General features: G+C 47.3%; 1 protein-coding gene across 1 annotated transcript in view; it reads left to right on the top strand.

Moving 5' to 3' along the window:
* The window catches only part of LOC311342366 (HHIP-like protein 2), a gene marked incomplete at both ends in the record, with an annotated part of 17,301 nt that extends 45 nt beyond the window's left edge, over positions 1–17,256 (top strand). The window contains 17 exons of the mRNA XM_084467211.1: positions 1–270; positions 5,056–5,350; positions 6,143–6,422; positions 6,754–6,879; positions 7,409–7,552; positions 8,781–8,893; positions 10,872–11,012; positions 11,433–11,507; positions 11,617–11,743; positions 12,177–12,322; positions 12,643–12,724; positions 13,844–13,926; positions 14,555–15,008; positions 15,094–15,200; positions 15,376–15,482; positions 15,685–15,769; positions 16,595–17,256. The exon at positions 1–270 is cut by the window's left edge and continues 45 nt beyond it. Of these exons, the coding sequence (XP_084323337.1) occupies positions 1–270; positions 5,056–5,350; positions 6,143–6,422; positions 6,754–6,879; positions 7,409–7,552; positions 8,781–8,893; positions 10,872–11,012; positions 11,433–11,507; positions 11,617–11,743; positions 12,177–12,322; positions 12,643–12,724; positions 13,844–13,926; positions 14,555–15,008; positions 15,094–15,200; positions 15,376–15,482; positions 15,685–15,769; positions 16,595–17,256 (3,297 nt within the window). The remainder of the gene's footprint in view (positions 271–5,055; positions 5,351–6,142; positions 6,423–6,753; positions 6,880–7,408; positions 7,553–8,780; positions 8,894–10,871; positions 11,013–11,432; positions 11,508–11,616; positions 11,744–12,176; positions 12,323–12,642; positions 12,725–13,843; positions 13,927–14,554; positions 15,009–15,093; positions 15,201–15,375; positions 15,483–15,684; positions 15,770–16,594) is intronic.
* Between the last annotated feature and the right edge of the window lie 2,744 nt (positions 17,257–20,000).

Below are 20,000 nucleotides of genomic sequence, written 5' to 3'. Positions count from 1 at the left end.
GGCGCCCCCTCCATCTCCTACCTCCTCCTGCTGCTCCTGCTGCTGCTCCTCCACGCCTGGAGGGGGAGCTGTCACCCCCAGTGCCTGGACTACAAGCCCCCCTTTGAGCCGCGCCAGCCCCTGGTCTTCTGTAAGGAGTACAGCAAGTTTGGGTGCTGTGACCTGGAGCAGGACGAAGAGGTGTCCACCCGGTTCTACACCGTCATGGACTTCTTTGACTACTCAGGCTTCACCGCCTGTGGCAAGTTCATACGCAGCATTCTCTGCCAGGTAGGAGGACGCCTGTGGTGAGCATAAGCACCATTAAAATGGTGATCAGTTTTGATCAACATTGACCTGCACAAACAATGTATCTGGATATCTATCTAATACCAACCTACTCGTTCCCACCATCCTACAAACCAACCTACCTACGAGCCTACCTCTCTACTCCTACACACCATCCTACCTAGACCATCCTACCTACCTATCTAATCCTACCCACCTACCATACCTACCTACCTGCCATACATACCTACCTATCTACCTACCTACTATCCAACCTGCCATCCTACCTACTGTACCTATCATACCTACCTATGTACATACACTACCGTTCAAAAGTCTGGGGTCACCCAGACAATTTCATGTATTCTATGAAAGCTCACACCTTTATTCAACAGTTTTCAGCTGTGCCAACATAATTGCACAAGGGTTTTCTCATCATCGATTAGCCTCTTAACTCGATTAGTTCAACAATGTACCATTAGCACACAGTAGTGACGCTGGCTGGAGATGGGCCTCTGTACACCTATGTAGATATTCCATAAAAAATCTGCAGTTTCCAGCTAGAATAATCATTTACACACCACATTAACAATGTCTAGACTGTATTTCTGATTAATTAAATGTTATCTTCAATGAAAAAAACTGTGGTTTTCTTTAAGAAATAAGGACATTTTTAAGTGAACCCAAACTTTTGAACGGTATAGTGAACATACCTACCTACCTACCCTACCTGCCTACCATACCTACCTACTATCCTTCCTACTATCCAAAAGGTTGATATGATAAACGGAACAAACCATTCACCATTCTGTTTCACACACAGTTCCCGGTAAATTGCTGTGATAACCTTCCAGGCGCCACTTGTGATTGTCATTATTCACACTTCAGCTACGCTCTCGAACATTGCAGTCTTGCTCTCAATCACATACGTTATAGCGATAGCGGGATAGACGGGTTAAGGGGTTAAGGGTCTGGCCTTGCTATGTGTGAAAGGCTGCAAGACGGAAATATTCCAGAACGGAGCGGCACATGGGACGAGTGGAAATCACTTGTGGTGCCTGCAAGGTAAACCCAGTAATTTACTGGGAACTATGTGGGAAAGAGGACTCAAAACTGTGGTCTTTTCTACTTCAATGGAGGTATTCCAAATGTATTCTAGTTTTGTGTCTCTCACTGTGTGTTTCTCACCAATAAATATAGAATGTCGACTCCAGCCAACTAGAAATCATTGTCCATTTATCAAAGGCCATTAGACAGATGGCTGACCCTGAAATAAAATATAGCAGCAGAGGCCAACAACAATAAAAAAATACTTCTGATAATATTACCCTCCCTCCCTTTTTGCACATCTTCTAAAAAGGTGCTCGTCATCAGGCAGTAATCATTTCTACTGAGCATATCATTTACATGTACATCTTCCCCACCATGAGATGTGTGTGTGTGTGTGTGTGTGTTTTGGAGAGCTGAGAAGCTGGTGCGGTCGGCAAACTCAGAGTCATTGCTTTGAGGATCAGGAGGCCTGCCAGACTACTTATCCTGCAGAAAACCACGACACTGAGGGCTTTGTTGAAGCCTCTCACTGGCACTGATATATCAGAAGGGGGCGATATAGGGGAGAGTGTGTGTGTGTGTGTGTGTGTTTGTGTGTCTGTGTGTGCATGTGTGCGTGTGTTTGTGTGTGTATGTGTTCATGCAGAGGCTTCCACATGTGTGTGGATATGTATGTGTGTGTGCCTTTGCATGCATATGTGTGTGTGTGTGTGTGTGTGTGTGTGTGTGTGTATGTGTGTGTGTGTGTGTGTGTGTGTGTGTGTGTGTGTGTGTGTGTGTGTGTGTGTGTGTGTGGGCCTTTCATCATCCTGGAGCTCAACTGACCAAACAAACATCCTCTTCCTCAGGTCCTGTGGACGCAGGATGCAGGTCACACTGCGACTCAACACAGAGACACAAAAGAGATTCAAAACGGTTTAAAAAATTCACGTTCAACAAGTTAAACAGAAAGCAAGACCGCATCAGCAAATATAAAACTGAAAAACTAAATTTTACTTTGAAAGTAAGGGACGTCTAAATGATGAATAAGCATTTATGAGTTGTATGGAGTCTCCATCCTAGCCGTACCCTATGAGCGCTTGTAGGCTGTACATTTAATAACCTGCAGCAATGACAGCAAACAGCAGATGGAAAGCTGGCCTCTCTTTGTCTTTCTTGGTACGTACTTGGTATGTGTATTTATGTACTTCTAACATTTGTCACATGTGCTGCCCAACTCTCTTAAATCTTGCGATATGGTGCATTATGTCCTGTTTAACCTGCTTCTCAATTGTGTATTCTTTACTCTTTACTTTACTCTTTACTGTACTTGTTTTGCGATGACCTTTCATTGATTTATGGATGGAACATCTAAAACAGCTTCATTTTTACACTATCACTAATGGACTCCCTTGATGAGCTCATACATTCTCCTTGTTTCTCTCTGTTCCCCTCATTCCTCTCGATGCCACTAATCAGTTTGGCTACAACTCTGCCGTTTTAAATACAACTTCAAAGCTCTATTTGCTCTACGTAAATCAGCTCCAGTTGACGGCCACCTGATGGGCTGGAGCTGGTTGTTAGACGGACATCACAGTCTCCCGCTCATGACCAAATGTTGGTCCAACTGGATCAGGACCCAAACATGGGTTCTATCCCCTTTTTGAAGTACAACATCATGATTCAATTGATTGGGGTATTGGATCAAGTTAATGCTATTTTTCATAGCACAATAAACTCAGGAATACCAGGAATACCATGGCTATTCTGAGCAGTTGGACCTGATTCAAACGCTCTCATCGTATGAGCTAATCTTTGAGGAGTTCATTCTGAAGAGATGAATTGTAGATTTTTCTGTCGATTAGCCCCAACTATTTGCATGGATTTAGTCTGATTATTGAAAATGACCAGCAAGGAAAGGACAAATGGGACTTTGAGTTACTGGATTCTACCCTGCAGCGGTCAAGCTGTAGGCCTTAATAAAATCACATTCATTGCCTATCTAATGATTTCCTTCAGATATACATTTTCTAAATGTGTTCGAATTCTAGCCGACCTTTACCCTAGAAAGGATGTGCTGCTGTAGCCCACGGTCTAAACACCTGTGACTTTAACATGACTACCACACAAATGAGCATTATACCAGAGGGTAATAAATGTCGCCCCTGGAACAGTTTTATGCATGCATCGCACATTTTTCAAACAGGAAGTACACATTTTCTTTGTGTGTCATGGATTTGGACAAAAGGCACTTTGAAGATGAAAGTGTTTCTGGCCAGCTTTTAAGTTGAGTCGGATGTTCTGTGTGCCAGCCGAGGAGGAGGACAAGCTGGGTTTGTCCTGCAGATCTGAAGATTCCCTTAATTTTTCTCTCAACTGCTGTCCTCTTCCAACCTACTCCTGGATTAGGAAGCACACCCGTATACAGTGGTGGACAGTAACCAAGTACAAGTCATTTTTCACCGTACTTAAGTCATTTTTTGTGTGTACCAATCAGTGTACCAATCAGAACACATCGTGATGCGTGCAGTTTGAGCGGGTTTCTCCTCCCCAAACTGCACGAATCCTTGCTTCTGTCGTCGTATCTCTGTTTAGCCTTCAAATTTCGCTGTCACGTTTATAGCCAACACACAATAATGGAAGAAGCGCCAGATATTGAAATTGAGCACCCATGGCCATATTTAAGCAAACTATTTGAAGTAGAGGAAAGGAAGAACGACTCTAAGTGCCTTCTCTGGACATAGCAAGACATTGGAACTACATTACACCAAATTACTTTTACTTTTGATACTTACACACGTACATTTGAAGCCAAGTGCTTTTATACTTTTGCTCGTTTAAAGGGAGTACTTTCACTTTTACTGGAGTAATATTTTACACTAGGTATCTCAACTTTTACTCAAGTACGTGGTCTTCGAGTACTTCACCATTGCCCATATATACACACACACATACACACATAGAAAGACACACAGGCACACGTGCCACACACATTCGCATGCCCACACAAACTTGCCTCACACATGCACATGCACACACACTCATCTGTGCACACACACAAACACACATGCCTGTGTTCACACACACACACACACACACACACACACACACACACACACACACACACACATACACACACACACATAGAGAGAGAGCGAGAGGGAGAGAGAGAGAGAGAGAGAGAGAGAGAGAGAGAGCGAGAGAGAGAGAGAGAGAGAGAGAGAAACACAGACAGATACAGAGTGATACAGAGTGAGAGCAGCTCTCCACTCTTAACTTCACCAATTCCTTTCAGAGTTGGTGGATGTCAGCAGTGCATCAGCGGCTCAGTCAGTGGTGTGTCTCTCAGGCTCCTTGTGCTCCCGCTGCCTGCAGCTCACGGCTCACCCTGCTGGGCGTGGGCCGTGTGGCTGCGACTTAATAACGGACTCCACCGTCCTCAGAGACATTTTTAAACGGTCGCATTTAAACAAATAAGCTTTATATAGCCTGGTCCTGCCCGACCATGATGATGATGAGGTGGGCGTGTGGAAGGCTCTCCTCACGAACATTACCGAGTCATGTGACACAAACATCATCATGGCAAACTCCTCCACGAGAGAGAGGGCTGCAGCGAGGAGCACAAGGAGCTGGAATCTGGAATCTGGAACCCTGGGTTCAAGATTCAACCCTCCCATGTTCTGCACAATGTTTGCATATTTTGCGAATAAAGCTATGATGAGTTTGAACCCCTGGGACCTTGCCTCCCCCTGTCTCCAGGAGTGTTCGCCGTACTCCGCCCACCTGTTTGACGCTGAGGACGCCAACACGCCCATGCGGGTGCTGCCCGGCCTGTGCAGGGACTACTGCTCCGACTACTGGCACCAGTGCCGCTACACCCTCAGCCTGGTCCTGGAGGTCCTGGGGGGCGCCGGCCGCGGCCAGGGGCTGCTGGGCTCCCCGGCCCAGATCACCAACCTCACGCTGGGCCTGGAGGAGGACCGCAGAGCCTTCTGTGACTTCCTGGAGCTGAGGGACAAGCAGTACTGCTACCCCAACGTGCTGAGCAACGCGGGTGAGGGCGCAGGGCGACACACACACACACACGTCCTCAGTCTCATAGCATGACTGCAAGGCAAGGCAGTTTTATTTATATTGCACTTTTCATACAAGAGGCAGACTCAAAGTGCAATATATTTAAGATTTAGGAGAAAGCTAAAGTACACGTAAAAGTTTTCAGTCTTGTTTTAAAAGTAAGTCCTTAGAAGTAAGTAAATTCATCTTGTATTTATTGTCAAAAATGCTTTGGCAGATAGTGGTTATGGAATGTAAAAATGACTCTGATTGGTTTAGGATATAGCCAATGAGGCACAGTGAATCAGCAGCGTCAGGAGGGATTAGGTTAGACAGCCCATAACTGCCCAAATATGACTTCTGCCATTATGCTATGAGGCTAGCGATGTGTTGGAGCAGGAAGAGCAGGTTGTGAAATATTCTACTTACAAGTGGAAGGTTCTGGGTTCAAAGGCCACTGCCTCGAGCAAAGATGCAGTCACCTCTCATCCTGCTCTTTAATGAAGTGTGTCTGAATATATTCTAAGTTGCTTAAGATAAAATGTCCTCCTAAATAGCAAAACACAAAAACATACCCACACACACTCATGCATGCATTCAGGTGCACGTGGCACACACACATACATTGATGTGTACACACACACACACACACACACACACACACACACACACACACACGTCTGGCACACACCTATACCCATTATTGCGTACACAGACCTTGTGTGATTAGTGATTAGAACACAGATGAACCCCCTCTGTTGGTCTCCTCTGTCCCCTGCCGTATCCCCCCTAGAGCTCAATGCTAACCTGGGCTCGGTGCGCGAGGACCCCGAGGGCTGCCTGGAGCTGTGCCTGCAGGAAGTGGCCAATGGGCTTCGCAACCCCGTGGCCATGGTCCACGCCAACGACGGCAGCCACCGCTTCTTCGTGGCCGAGCAGCTGGGCTACGTGTGGGTGTACCTGGCCAACGGCTCGCGGGTGGACCGGCCCTTCCTCAACCTCACCCAGGCCGTGCTCACCTCCCCCTGGGCGGGCGACGAGCGGGGCTTCCTCTGCATCGCCCTCCACCCCAGGTGCCTCCCTGAGCAGAGAGCTGCTATCGGTTTGAGTCTGGATCGACTGATGTGGGTGGAAGCACCCACGTACAGTGTGACACAAACATGCTACGGTTAGATTGTCCAAGCAAGTGACTTTATGATCAAACACTTATATTTTATATTTTATGTTGCAAAGCTGTGTCAGATGATGAGCAAATTTGACAGGTAAAATAATGGTTTTAACACAATCAAAACAAATAATTACTAAATGACAGAAAAAACGTTTGTATTGATTTTGATTGTTCACTCTGCTTATTATCATCAAAATATGACCAGTAGTAAATATGTGCTGTATCCCAACTCCTAGCTTCACCACAGTCCGCAAGGCCTACGTCTACTACTCCGTATCGGTGAATAGACAGGAGAAGATACGCGTCAGTGAGTTCACACTGTCCACCCACGACGTCAACCAACTGGACCACGCATCCGAGAGGTGAGGGGAGAGACACACCGGTGCATTCGTCTTATGGACCGAGACAATCTCGTACCCATCGTATCAGCACAGTCTTTCTGCATCTCCACATGGACATGACCAGATAACAAGCACACCAAGGTCAGGATCCTGGCCGCAGGGGTCAGGGGTAATGCATTGATAACGTATAATGGAATGGAAACATGAGGACAAACCACTAAGCCATTCCATGGGTGTCCTTGGTAACCTGCCTCCCCACCACCGTTGTCTCATGGGCGGCAGTAGCTCAGGAGGTAGCGCTGGTTGGCTGGTAACAGGAAGGTTGCTAGTTCCATTCCTGGCTCCTCCTGGAGTGTCGAGGTGTCCCTGAGCGAGACACCTCACCCTGATGAATGGGTGAATGTTAGGCAATACTGGAAAGTAATTGGAGTGGCCACTAGTGCTAAATAAATGCATTCCATTTCACTGAATGTGTAGTTGATGTCTGTATGTATGTAGCACACGTGTGTAAGTGAAGTGGTCTCACAGGCCGGGCTTCGTCTTTGTAAAGGACCATCCTAGAGGTGGCGGAGCCCGCGTCCAATCACAACGGAGGACAGCTCCTTTTCGGGGAGGATGGCTTCCTCTACATCTTTATCGGAGATGGCGGCCGTGCGGGGGATCCCTTCGGAAAGTTTGGCAATTCTCAGAATAGGTGAGTGGCTTTGTGAATCAATCGTCAATAGATCAACGGTAGACTCCACGGAGTTGACCCAAGGCCGTTGTTGACTGTGCTGCTGCTCCACAAACTAGGAAATTTCCATTGAATGAATCTATGAAGCTTCTTCTGTACAGCTCGGTGTTAGCATTGGACACAGCCGGGGAAACAGTTTGCCCATTGGCTCATGAGCTCTTTAAATAAATTTTATTTTATTTTTTATTTTTAATGCCAACAAACTTTTGTTATTTTAGCTTTAACACCTAATGTCTTTGAGTTTTCAATAAATTCATGTTATGAGGCGTTCTGAATGGTCCACCTGGTATTCTGCTATATGATCAGCCTGGCCTGGCTCAAAGGGGCCATGCAGCATAGCCTAGCATAGAAGCGCAGAAGCTACAGGTTAGATGGGCTCTGTGGCATCAAAAGGTCTTTGTGTTGTCCAGACTTGGCTTAAAAAGCAGACAGGCAGGGCAAGTGAGACATGACCTGTAAAACATTATGGAGTGACTTAATAAAATAGCTAATTACTATTGAACTCAGGCTAAGCACTGGGTCATGTGAAATTACGTTTTAGTCTAGAACTCAGATACTGAAGACTTTTAATTCAACTACTTTTAGTAAAGATTAATTTACTATTGTTTATTTACTATTATACGTTTTTAGGCTATTATGACTGACGGTTTTGAAATTGAAATGCAACCTCCTAGCCTTTATCTTAACACCCACAACTAAGAATGCCTTCACTGACATAATGTCTGTAAAACTGCGGCTGCAGTTAGTTTGTAGTTTATGAGCAGAGAGATGAGTGGCTATTTTGACATGCTGTATTAGCAGTGCTGGTAGACACTGCCAAGAATACTATTGACTCCACGCACACACGCGCACACGCACACACACACACACACACACACACACACACACACACACACACACACACACACACACACACATTTGTAGAAAGCAGGGCAGGAAAGAAGGTAAGAGTAAAGCAGAGTTTTTTTCTTGTCGTGTCCTCTTCTGTATGGGCGGTCAAAGCAGATTAATACAAACACGGTAAAAAATGAACAAATAACCTACAGTTTATCAACGGGCTAGGATCATCTTTAGATAGCAGTGACACGTACAACTCATTTACTGTGTGTGTCTGTGTGTGTGTGTGTGTGTGTGTGTGTGTGTGTGTGTCTGTGTGTGTGTGTGTGTGTGTGTGTGTGTGTCTACTCAGGTCTACTCATCTGGGCAAAGCCCTTCGCATCGACGTCAACGACAACGACGATGGGGCCCCTTACAGCATTCCTCCAGACAACCCCTTCCTAGGAGAGCCGACCGCCCTGCCTGGTACCGCCCTGGTTTATCTGTTGAGACCGCCCTGCCTGGTGCCGCCCTGGTTTATCTGTTGAGACCGCCCTGCCTGGTACCCTCCTGGTTTATCTGTTGAGACCGCCCTGCCTGGTACCCCTCTGGTTTATCTGTTGAGACCGCCCTGCCTGGTACCGCCCTGGTTTATCTGTTGAGACCGCCCTGCCTGGTACCCTCCTGGTTTATCTGTTGAGACCGCCCTGCCTGGTGCCCCTCTGGTTCATCTGTTGAGACCGCCCTGCCTGGTACCGCCCTGGTTCATCTGTTGAGATCCTATAGAGGGATTATCAGTCCACGTCACTCCCAGCTCTACTGCGCATGTCGTTTGCAGAAAGAGACGAGCGCACGATCATGTCTTGTTGTGCTGTTGGTTGCACAAACCGTTTTAATAAGATAAACAAAATGTGGAAGTTCTATCATCAACTCGCACCCCATTTAAGGCAAACAGGAGACGTCTTTGGTTTCAAGCTATCAGAAGAAGCGATTGGAACGAGCAGATGATTAAAAATGCAACAATCTGCACAATGACCCAGACGTTATACATCTCCGTCCTCTTCCCTTGTCTTTGACTAGGCAGCACCTTGGTCTTCAGAGTCACGAAGTTTTCAATTTTGTAATCATGTAAAAGTATGTCCTGAACATGATTGTCTGTGACATAGCTGTAGGCGTCCAGTGTCGTGTAGGACTTCAGGCTCTCTCGGGAATAGAGACTTAGTGTCTCGATCAGGTATGAATGGATGTCTGGCCACTCAAGTCGGGGCCACTTTTTCCTCATCATTCATCCACTCACCTGCCCCTAACGCGTATGGGTCATTAAGATGTAGCCTATCCCATTCACTAATGTTAATTTATCCACATAACCAATTTTATCACTCGCTGATAAACTGTTGTAGTAAGCTGACAACATCGCTAGTTAACACCACTACTGCAAGTTAACCACACGGAGATAACCATGGCAACCGGTGAAACGTTTTTTCTTTCTGCAGTCATGCTGCGCACGCATCCGCCGTGTTGATAAACAAATAATCCCCCTATAGAAAGGACCGGATTGCTTTTAATCTGATTGAATACGTGTGACTTCCTAAATATTGATGTGGGTAAAATTGTTTGTAAATTGGACACAGTATAACAAATCGTTCTTCCATTTCACATTTATTTTCTCTCTTTCTGTCTTTCTTTCTTTGTTTCTCTTTGTTTTTGTCCTGTTGCCCCACGCTGCATTTGTAACTTGTTGCATGTTGTTGATGTTGATTGTCTTGTTTGTGCAAACGGTTGCACAAACCGTTTTAATAAGATAAACAAAATGCGGAAGTTCTATCAGATATCATCAACTCGCACCCCATTTAAGGCAAACAGGAGACGTCTTTGGTTACAAGCTATCAGAAGAAGCGATTGGAACTTTGTTTAATTCAGAAATCGTTTCTCTTTGTTTTTGTCCTGTTGCCCCACCCTGCATTTGTAACTTGTATGTTGTTGATGCTGATAAATGGCTAGCCGATGTCTGCCACTGTTGATGTACAATGAGGCTGTCTAATCTCTCTCTCTCTCTCTCCCCCCACCTCTCTCTCTCTCTCTCTCTCTCTCCTCACCTCTCTCTCTCTCTCTCTCCCCCACCTCTCTCTCTCTCTCTCTCTCTCCTCACCTCTCTCTCTCTCTCTCTCTCTCCCCAACCTCTCTCTCTCTCTCTCTCTCTCTCTCTCCTCACTCTCTCTCTCTCTCTCTCTCTCTCTCTCTCTCTCTCTCCCCCCACCGCTCTCTCTCTCTCTCTCTCTCTCCTCACCTCTCTCTCTCTCTCCCCCACCTCTCTCTCTCTCTCTCTCTCTCCTCACCTCTCTCTCTCTCTCTCTCTCCCCCACCTCTCTCTCTCTCTCTCCTCACCGCTCTCTCTCTCTCTCCTCACCTCTCTCTCTCTCTCTCTCTCTCTCTCTCTCTCTCTCTCTCTCTCTCTCTCTCTCAGAGATCTATGCGTACGGTGTGCGCAACATGTGGCGTTGCTCCGTGGACCGTGGCGACGCGGCTACGGGCCGTGGGCGTGGCCGCTTGTTCTGTGGCGACGTGGGACAGAATAAATACGAGGAGGTGGACCTCGTGGTCAAAGGTGACATCACGGAGCAGCGACCGCTCTAGAGCCCGCTCAGACAATATAATCACATGGTCAAAGTTTATCTCTTTTTACTTCGTGCTGCAATCATGCTTAATGGTACGGTTGTTTTGTTGAACTCAAAACTCAGTACTTTGATTAGTTCACTCTGCTTTTGGTGATTTGCCTGTTTCAAAGAAGGGAATGAAATATGTTAAAAACATAAAAATTGCCATGAATTGTGTCTTCTAGATGTATAAGTCATAAATATAATAAGTAAATGCATTTTTTTTTTTGTCTACAATCCTCTAAAAAATCTGCACATTTTTGCTTCATTCCATTTCCCAGGGCATCATCCAGAAGAGTGAGCTATACTCACTCTTCTGGATGCTATAGCTATACTCTAATTCAAAATGCATTTCCTTTCCAACTTTACAGGTGGAAACTATGGATGGAGAGCCAAAGAAGGCTTCAGCTGCTATGACCGCAAACTCTGTAAAAACTCCACGCTGGGTACGTCCTTCTGTTCACACGCGGGGCATTGGACCGTCACCGATGACGACGATCATTCTGTACGACGTGGATCCAGCCGTACTTAACATGAATGTGGTTTGCTCTCCAGACGATATCCTCCCCATCTTCGCCTACCCCCACAAGCTGGGCAAGTCTGTGACCGGAGGCTACATCTACAGAGGCTGCCAGATGCCCAACCTCAACGGCCTCTACATCTTCGGGGACTTCATGAGCGGGTGTGTGTCGGGTAACATGTGTATAGATGCATGGAGGACGTGTGTTATTTGTATATAGCGGCTATTAGGAACAGGACAGTCTGGTAGTGGTCAGGGCGGTTTGACTGCCTGCTTAGAAGTTTTGGGGCGAACTCCAATGTCTGTAGTAGTCTACCTGTAGGTGACCCACTTAATAGCTGCTCAAAACAAGGAAAAATCCATTTCAAAGGTCGTTTTTCATGTGTGCAAATGCTAAATGGTGAAGTTGAGTTAATATTAAATGATCACTCATTGTTTCAGGTTTAAAAACGTATCTCTGAAAAAATTGGGAATAATGTGTGTGTTTGTGTGTGCGTGCGTGCGTGTGTGCGTGTGTGTGTGTGTTTGTGTGTGTGTGTGTGTGTGCGTGTGTGTGTGCGTGTGCGCGCGTGTGTGTGTGTGTGTGTCTGTTCAGGCGTCTGATGTCTCTAAAGGAGGACATGGGGACCGGTGAATGGCAGTACAATGAGATCTGTATGGGCAAAGACCAGACCTGCCGATTCCCCAAGCTCATCAACAGCTACTACAAATACATCATCTCCTTCGCTGAAGACGAAGCAGGTACTGCCTCATGTGTTTGGTAGCAGAGGTCTGATTTTTAAAGTGTTTCTTTCATAGTGTTTCATAGTGTTGTTCTGCATATATTTCACTACACTGTAAAAGTACTGGCAGTAGTTTTGCCAGTAAGGTACTGTTTATTTGCAATAGTATTACTGTATCATATAAATACAGTAGATTACCGAATTTTGCCGTCATGTCAATGTTCGCTTTACATCAAAGTGTTACAGTGTATACTCCATCTCCCTCGACCCTTATCTCCACCTATCTCTCTCTATGTCCTCTGTAACTCCACTCCTCTGTGTCCGTGGTCGTCTCTCCAGGTGAGCTGTACTTCCTAGCGACAGGCACGCCCAGTGCCTCAGCGAGAGCCGGAGTCATTTACAAGATTACGGACCCGTCCAAGTAAGTCACTCATACGCCTTCGAGCACAAGCAATCCCCGGCACATGCTGTCAGTGACGTTGTGTGGGGCAGAGGAAACCATTTTCACCCAGGACAGGACGTGGAATGCACCACTCATTAGGTACCGGCCATCCTGACAGTTGTACCATCCATCACGGCTGTCGCTCGCTTGCTATTTCTCTTCTTTTCATGGCATACAAAGATATTTAAAAGGATCTCTGTGGGTTTATATTTAATTCTGTTTATCTCTGTCAGAGAACAGGTTGCATACTGGTAGTGGCTTGGCAACAATGACAATATTGTCTCTGTCCATAAGACGGATTCAACATGAGAGCAGTAGAAGGTTGTCCTTGGTTTTAACCCTGCAGGGCTCGTTTCATGGCCCCCCTCACCCAGGTCAGCACTTTCACACCAGGGCTCCACCTGCGTACTCTATAGGCTCGCAGTCCTGCGTGAGAGGGGCTGAGTTGGATCTTAAAAGTTGGGCATGGTATTGTGTACCCAAAGCCTAGGCCCCGTCCACACGGGCAAAAATAATCATTTCTCCTCCGTTTTCCTTGGCTGCGTTTCAGGAATATCTCCGTAAAGACGGACTCATCGCGAAAACGCATTGAGCTGTAGAATCGCTGTAGTACATATTCAAGGCCACTGTGTGGCTGGTTCATGCGCATCAAGCCTGCGCGCTGTAAACAAACATACAGTCGAGGAGGAGAAAGCAGTTTTTAAACTATTTAGATTGAGCAGAAAATACCTTTCAATGTACAGTTAGTAATTAAATTACCAAGGGGCTGTATTTAAAGCTACAAAAATAATACAAATCAAATCCAAAAAAAAATTCGACAGAACTCTAACGTCGCCCAGCTGGTTGGGGCGGGGGGGGGTCGGCCCAAACACACAAGACTTATGCGTTTTCACAAAACAACCGTGTGGACGGGGCCCTAGAGAGAGAGCGAGCGGGGAGATCAGGGGAAGGGCCTGGAGAGGAACACCTGGTCTGTGCAGCTGACACCACAGACGTCTAGCTGTTGTGTAAATAGTGGTTATGAATAATGAATGCTACGCTTTATCCGTCTGATGGCTCCTGGCTGACACACGGTGACTCCTGATGCCTCATCCACAGGAGGGCGCCCCCTGGGAAGTGTAGCATCAAGCCGTCCCCGGTCCAGGTCAAGGGGAAGCTCGTTCACTTCCACCCTAAGGAAGGTAGGGTGTCCCTGGCCGCTTCCTTTCCTCTACGCATTTTTAATCGCCTTTAGCCTGTTGTCATAGGGACACATAAGGACACACCCGCAATGTGCCATCCAAACTCATTTTTGTTACGTTATGTCATATGGAGTATACGGGCAGTATACGGGCAGTATACGGGCAGTATACGGACAGTATACGGGCAGTATACGGACAGTATACGGGCAGTATACGGGCAGTATACGGACAGTATACGGGCAGTATACGGGCAGTATACGGGCAGTATACGGGCAGTATACTGACAGTATACTGACAGTATACGGGCAGTATACGGGCAGTATACGGGCAGTATACTGACAGTATACGGGCAGTATACGGGCAGTATACGGGCAGTATACGGGCAGTATACTGACAGTATACGGGCAGTATACTGACAGTATACGGGCAGTATACTGACAGTATACGGGCAGTATACGGGCAGTATACTGACAGTATACGGGCAGTATACGGGCAGTATACGGGCAGTATACGGGCAGTATACTGACAGTATACGGGCAGTATACGGGCAGTATACGGGCAGTATACTGACAGTATACAGAATGGTTCAGGTGTTGATTGTGATGTGCTCCCCTCCCCAACCCTGCAGAGTTTGTCATTAACAAGAAGCCAACGACGACGGCTGCGCCGATGACAACCACAAGAAAAACAACAACAACAACAACAACAACCACAAGAAAAACAACGACAACAACGCGAAAAGCGACGACGACAACAACCAGAAAAGCGACGACGACGGTGGCGCCGCCGACAGCGGCCCCGAGAACGACGACGCGCAAAACGGCAACGGCGCCGAGAAAAACAACCACTACAAGAGCAACTGCCACTGAGCAGATCACCGTGGCAACGACAACCGCCCGTAGGCCGACCGCGGCGGCCGTCAGGCCGACCGGCAGGCCGACCGGCAGGCCGACCGTCAGGCCTTCGGTTAAAGCCAGCGGGAGAAAGGTCCCGACCACGGCCCTGGGCGTGGCCAGCAGCCACAGACCAGGTCTCCTCCTCCTCCTCCTCTGTGCTCCCTTCTCCCTCTCTGCTTTCGCTCTGTAACGTCACCATGTAACCCCTCAGACCCCCAGGGGCCACGGCCCCTCAGACCCTCTAGGGGCCGTGGCCCCTCAGACCCTCTAGGGGCCGTGGCCCCTCAGACCCTCTAGGGGCCGTGGCCCCTCAGACCCCCAGGGGCCGTGGCCCCTCAGACCCTCTAGGGGCCGTGGCCCCTCAGACCCCCAGGGGCCGTGGCCCCTCAGACCCCCAGGGGCCGTGGCCCCTCAGACCCCCAGGGGCCGTGGCCCCTCAGACCCTCTAGGGGCCGTGGCCCCTCAGACCCTCTAGGGGCCGTGGCCCCTCAGACCCTCTAGGGGCCGTGGCCCCTCAGACCCTCTAGGGGCCGTGGCCCCTCAGACCCTCTAGGGGCCGTGGCCCCTCAGACCCCTAGGGGCCGTGGCCCCTCAGACCCCCAGGGGCCGTGGCCCCTCAGACCCTCCAGGGGCCGTGGCCCCTCAGACCCTCTAGGGGCCGTGGCCCCTCAGACCCTCTAGGGGCCGTGGCCCCTCAGACCCTCTAGGGGCCGTGGCCCCTCAGACCCTCTAGGGGCCGTGGCCCCTCAGACCCCCAGGGGCCATAGCCCCTCAGACCCTCTAGGGGCCGTGGCCCCTCAGACCCTCTAGGGGCCGTGGCCCCTCAGACCCTCTAGGGGCCGTGGCCCCTCAGACCCTCTAGGGGCCGTGGCCCCTCAGACCCTCTAGGGGCCGTGGCCCCTCAGACCCTCTAGGGGCCGTGGCCCCTCAGACCCCCAGGGTCCTGGGTGTGCACATTCTTGATTTTAGAGACGTTTTTTTTTATCAATGGTTCATTAATTGTCGATCAATCTAATGCGCAATTCTTTCTATTTATTTGTTGGTATGAGATAGTCGTCAATAGCTTGCTATATAGAATACAGTTCCACTTAGATTCAGTAGAACAATTGCATTATTGCAATAAAACTGTTCATTGCAGCTAACACATACAAATAACTGGAATACCCTGAGTTTTCCACTGAGCTGTTAGGGGTAGCACTTTAATGAAGACAGAATCATTTCATGCTGAAAGCTTCGGCTTGTAGAGGTTAGTCCGTTGGCTGGTACCATGGCTGTTGTCTCAATGAAAGCGACAGACGTCTTTTGTTGCACTTATTTTCTCTGAACTCAGGTAATAAGGGTTACCGTCATTCTCACATTTGTGTCGAGTGCAAAGGGTGCTTCCTGTGTGTCAAACCATGTCAACCATTTGCACTATTGCATACCTAGAGCATTATTTATTTTAAATAAATGTATTTGCATCTGAAAAAATGCCCTTCATCTTTATGTGTCTTGTTTGTGCGTCTTTGTCCTTTCATTGCATGCCCTAACATCACTAGTCTGTATATTGAATAGGTTTCATGGGCCACTAGGCTGTGAAACTTACTCAATGCTTGAATGAAAAAGCGTCATTTTCAATTCAAATCAAACACATCCAACATGGCCCTGAAGCAACACAGACTCGGGTCACGAGTTTCACGTCGTTTAACCGTTGTACCTCTTTGGATCCACCAGCCCCACTGGGATGTGATCGTCCGTTTACAATAAAGAGGGTGATTCTGTGTTCCCTTCAGGTTATCGCTCAACCACCCCGACCCCCACCTCCTCACCCAGCTCCATCACCGTTCACTACCCCCGCTCCCGACCCCCTCCTGCGTCTCCTCCTCCTCCACCCTCCCGCCCCGTCAGACCGACCCCCACCCCCTCCTCCAGGCCCCGGCGGCCCACGGCCAACACCACCCTGTCCGGAGCCCAGCAAGAGAAGCTGCGGCTGGCCGGGAAGCAGGTGACCGCCGGGGAGGGGAACCAGGTCCACAAGACGCCCCCCGGGGGTGCAGGTGCAGCGGGGAGAGCCAGGACCTACAACCGGGGCACCGGAGGGAGGAGGCTGCGGGCGGGCTCGGTGCGGCTGGTGAGCGCGGACGGCCTGATGGACCGCGGCCGCGTGGAGGTGTTCATCCGTGGCGAGTGGGGCTCGGTGTGCGACGACCTGTTCAACAGCAAGGCGGCCGCCGTGGTGTGCCGGCAGCTGGGGTTCGGCGCGGCGCTGACCGTGAAGAAGAGGGCGGCGCTGGGGGCCGCGGAGAGCGGCGTGCGTATCCTGCTGGACGACGTGGAGTGCCGCGGAGACGAGGGGACCCTGCTGGAGTGCAAGAGGTCGAAGGTCGGGAAGCACAACTGCTCCCATCAGGAGGACGTGGGGGTGGTCTGCGGTTATGACACGGGGGAGGAGTGAGGGGGATGAGGGCGGGGGGGGGGGGGGGAGATGAAGGAGAAGAGAAGAGTGGACACTTTATGATTTCATTGACAATTACCCGATAAGAAAACAAACAGCAGGTCTGAAGTACTTCCATTGAAGAGCATACTCTGATACTGTGAAGTAAGGAGACCATGGTAGGATCTCACACTTTCACACGTAGCAAAAGTATGAATGAATGTAAACAAGACTTTAACATCCAACACCTCAACACAATCTATTTCACTGCTAGTGCCAAACTTGATGAATGTATTTTATTTTCACCACAATTTCCCCATCCCTTTTACAAAGAAGTATGTAAATGTCTCAAAAATGGTCCCCGTCATGCAGGAGGGAATGTAGGAAAATAATAGGGAAGTGAAATATGGACTATGGGGATTGTTTCCCCCATAATAATATAGGAATATGGAGATTTTATTAATTTCAATAATGAAAATGTAATCATACAGAAACATTCAACTCGAGTACTGGAGGTTTCAAACTCCCAGAAGGCTCTACCTTCTAACTTTGTTTTAAAATACCAGGAAGCTGGTATTGGCATGTACTTTTATGGGTTATATTTGTGATTTTGGGCATTCACCTCTGTATATGAAGCATTGTTTGTTTTGTTTTGTTTGCACATTCAGTTTCATGCCTCAAGTCGGGTGTCATTCTAAAATCTGTGAGCCAATTTTTCTTGGATGCCAAGATTTACCTTTTCACTGTATGCACGTCAGCATGTTTATCCTGCCAATGTTTAAAGTTTTAGATTCAACAATGAAGTAATGCTGGACATTCTGTAAGAATATTAAATAAATAGTAATGTTTCACATTGTATTAACATGAATATATGTTGGGTATTGAATAAACTAGTGTGTTGCGTTGCTGCTAGAACTCAGCCTGGTCTCTGGTGTTTTTTTTGTTCATGAAAAGAAACAAGACATCAAACAGTTCACTAACCTCAATTATAATAATTATTTATAATGATATTTCAAGGAATTTTTCCCACGAGGGAATATTGTTCTGAAGGCTTAGGTGAACTTCCGAACTTCCTTGAATTACCATTATAAATAATTGTATTTATTTATTGAATAATTCATCACCTGTGGGGTATACTACGAAGCGTGCTGAACATACCCAGGCATCCTTGGGATAACCTGGATCGACAAATACGAAACTCGCAATCAGAGTTAAATGGTACCACGAAGCTCACTTAGGATTCGATTAGTTAAGCCAGGTTTTCCGCTTTAGGTTCAACGCGCGTTCCCGTAAAAAGGAGAGTTTATCGCGTCATTTTACTCACCTTTACAAAATGGATAAATCAAGAGCAGTCTATTTCACTCAAGAGGAACAGATAGTTATGATGAACTCCTATGAGGAGTTCAAGAATCTGATAACAGCGAGGGGCAACACTAAGCCATAATAAGGCTAGGGAGGCGTGCTGGCAAAAAATAGCCGATTGTGTAAATTCTTAAGTGAAAAGATTCTGCACATTGTCTATAAATAACTATGCCAAATGCAGAATTGTTTGTCATTAATCCCAATAGAGTGATGATGATTTCAAAATGCAAAAGCAACGTCCAACCTGCTTTATTCTATAACTTAGGGAATTCGCTTTAAATACACCCTAAGAATACACCCTAACATACACATCTAAGAAATGTATAGCATATGTTTTAAACTGCTGAGATGTGGCGGCGGTGGTGTAGTGGATTAGTATAAGACACGACTCTGACCGGGGTTCAAACCCGCCGCTTCATCGACATTCCTTTTACCCCCATCTAGATGTGGTGCCAGCACGGCCTTGAGAACATGGGTTCAACTTTGAAATAAGCACAAAAATATAATTCCAGAACCTTTAGTGAATAAGTATTCCATATGATTTGGGACTTTTTAAGCTTCACATAAATGCGCATCACTTAGGAGACAAACCCCGCACGCAGAAATTCAAGACTGATGCGTTACTTCCACTCTACCACAGAGGAGCTTTTATTTTCCTGAAAGTGTATAAAATCCTTCCTTGACAGTTTGAGAAGGCAAAAAGCTAGGAAACACCACGGACACATTTAGCAAAGTATTGAGCGCATCTACAACGTTGCGAAGAGCACGGCACACCGTATCTTTTCGCTACAGTAAGTGCACGGCTTCTTTGTGTAGCATTGCCTACATAAGGTCCAACGAGGACGATCAAATAGCAAATACCCTCTGATGAGAACCTGTATAGCTCATAAAGAATATTCTCAGGCAATGCCAAGGGATCGGATCTGTCCCGAAAGACCCTCTGTCGGAGAGCCCCGCTGTGGCGTACCCCACTGAGGTCCTCAGCTGATGTAAAAAAAGGAAAACAGAAAACAATGTTTAACGTTGCAGTTCCATCACTGGGCAATGGAGGACACTCATCACCCACATCCACAGAGTCTCACAGAGAGATGATACATAGGTTTGGTTTTAGTTAGTCTCATAGAGAGATGATACATAGGTTTGGTTTTAGTTAGTCTCATAGAGAGATGATGCATAGGTTTGGTTTTAGTTAGTCTCATAGAGAGATGATACATAGGTTTGGTTTTATTTAGTCTCATAGAGAGATGATACATAGGTTTGGTTTTATTAACTACAAATACTTAACTACATAAATACCTAACTACATTAGATATTTATAAGGACCTATAAGTTGTGTAACAGATAATTTAATAATTAATTAAAAACTAAATAAATCCTCTTTTCAGACACACACACACACACAC

The sequence above is a fragment of the Micromesistius poutassou genome (assembly GCF_964030765.1).
Source record: "Micromesistius poutassou genome assembly, chromosome: 4".
Classification (NCBI taxonomy): Eukaryota; Metazoa; Chordata; class Actinopteri; order Gadiformes; family Gadidae; genus Micromesistius; species Micromesistius poutassou.
This window is presented reverse-complemented; position numbering and strand designations above follow the sequence as displayed.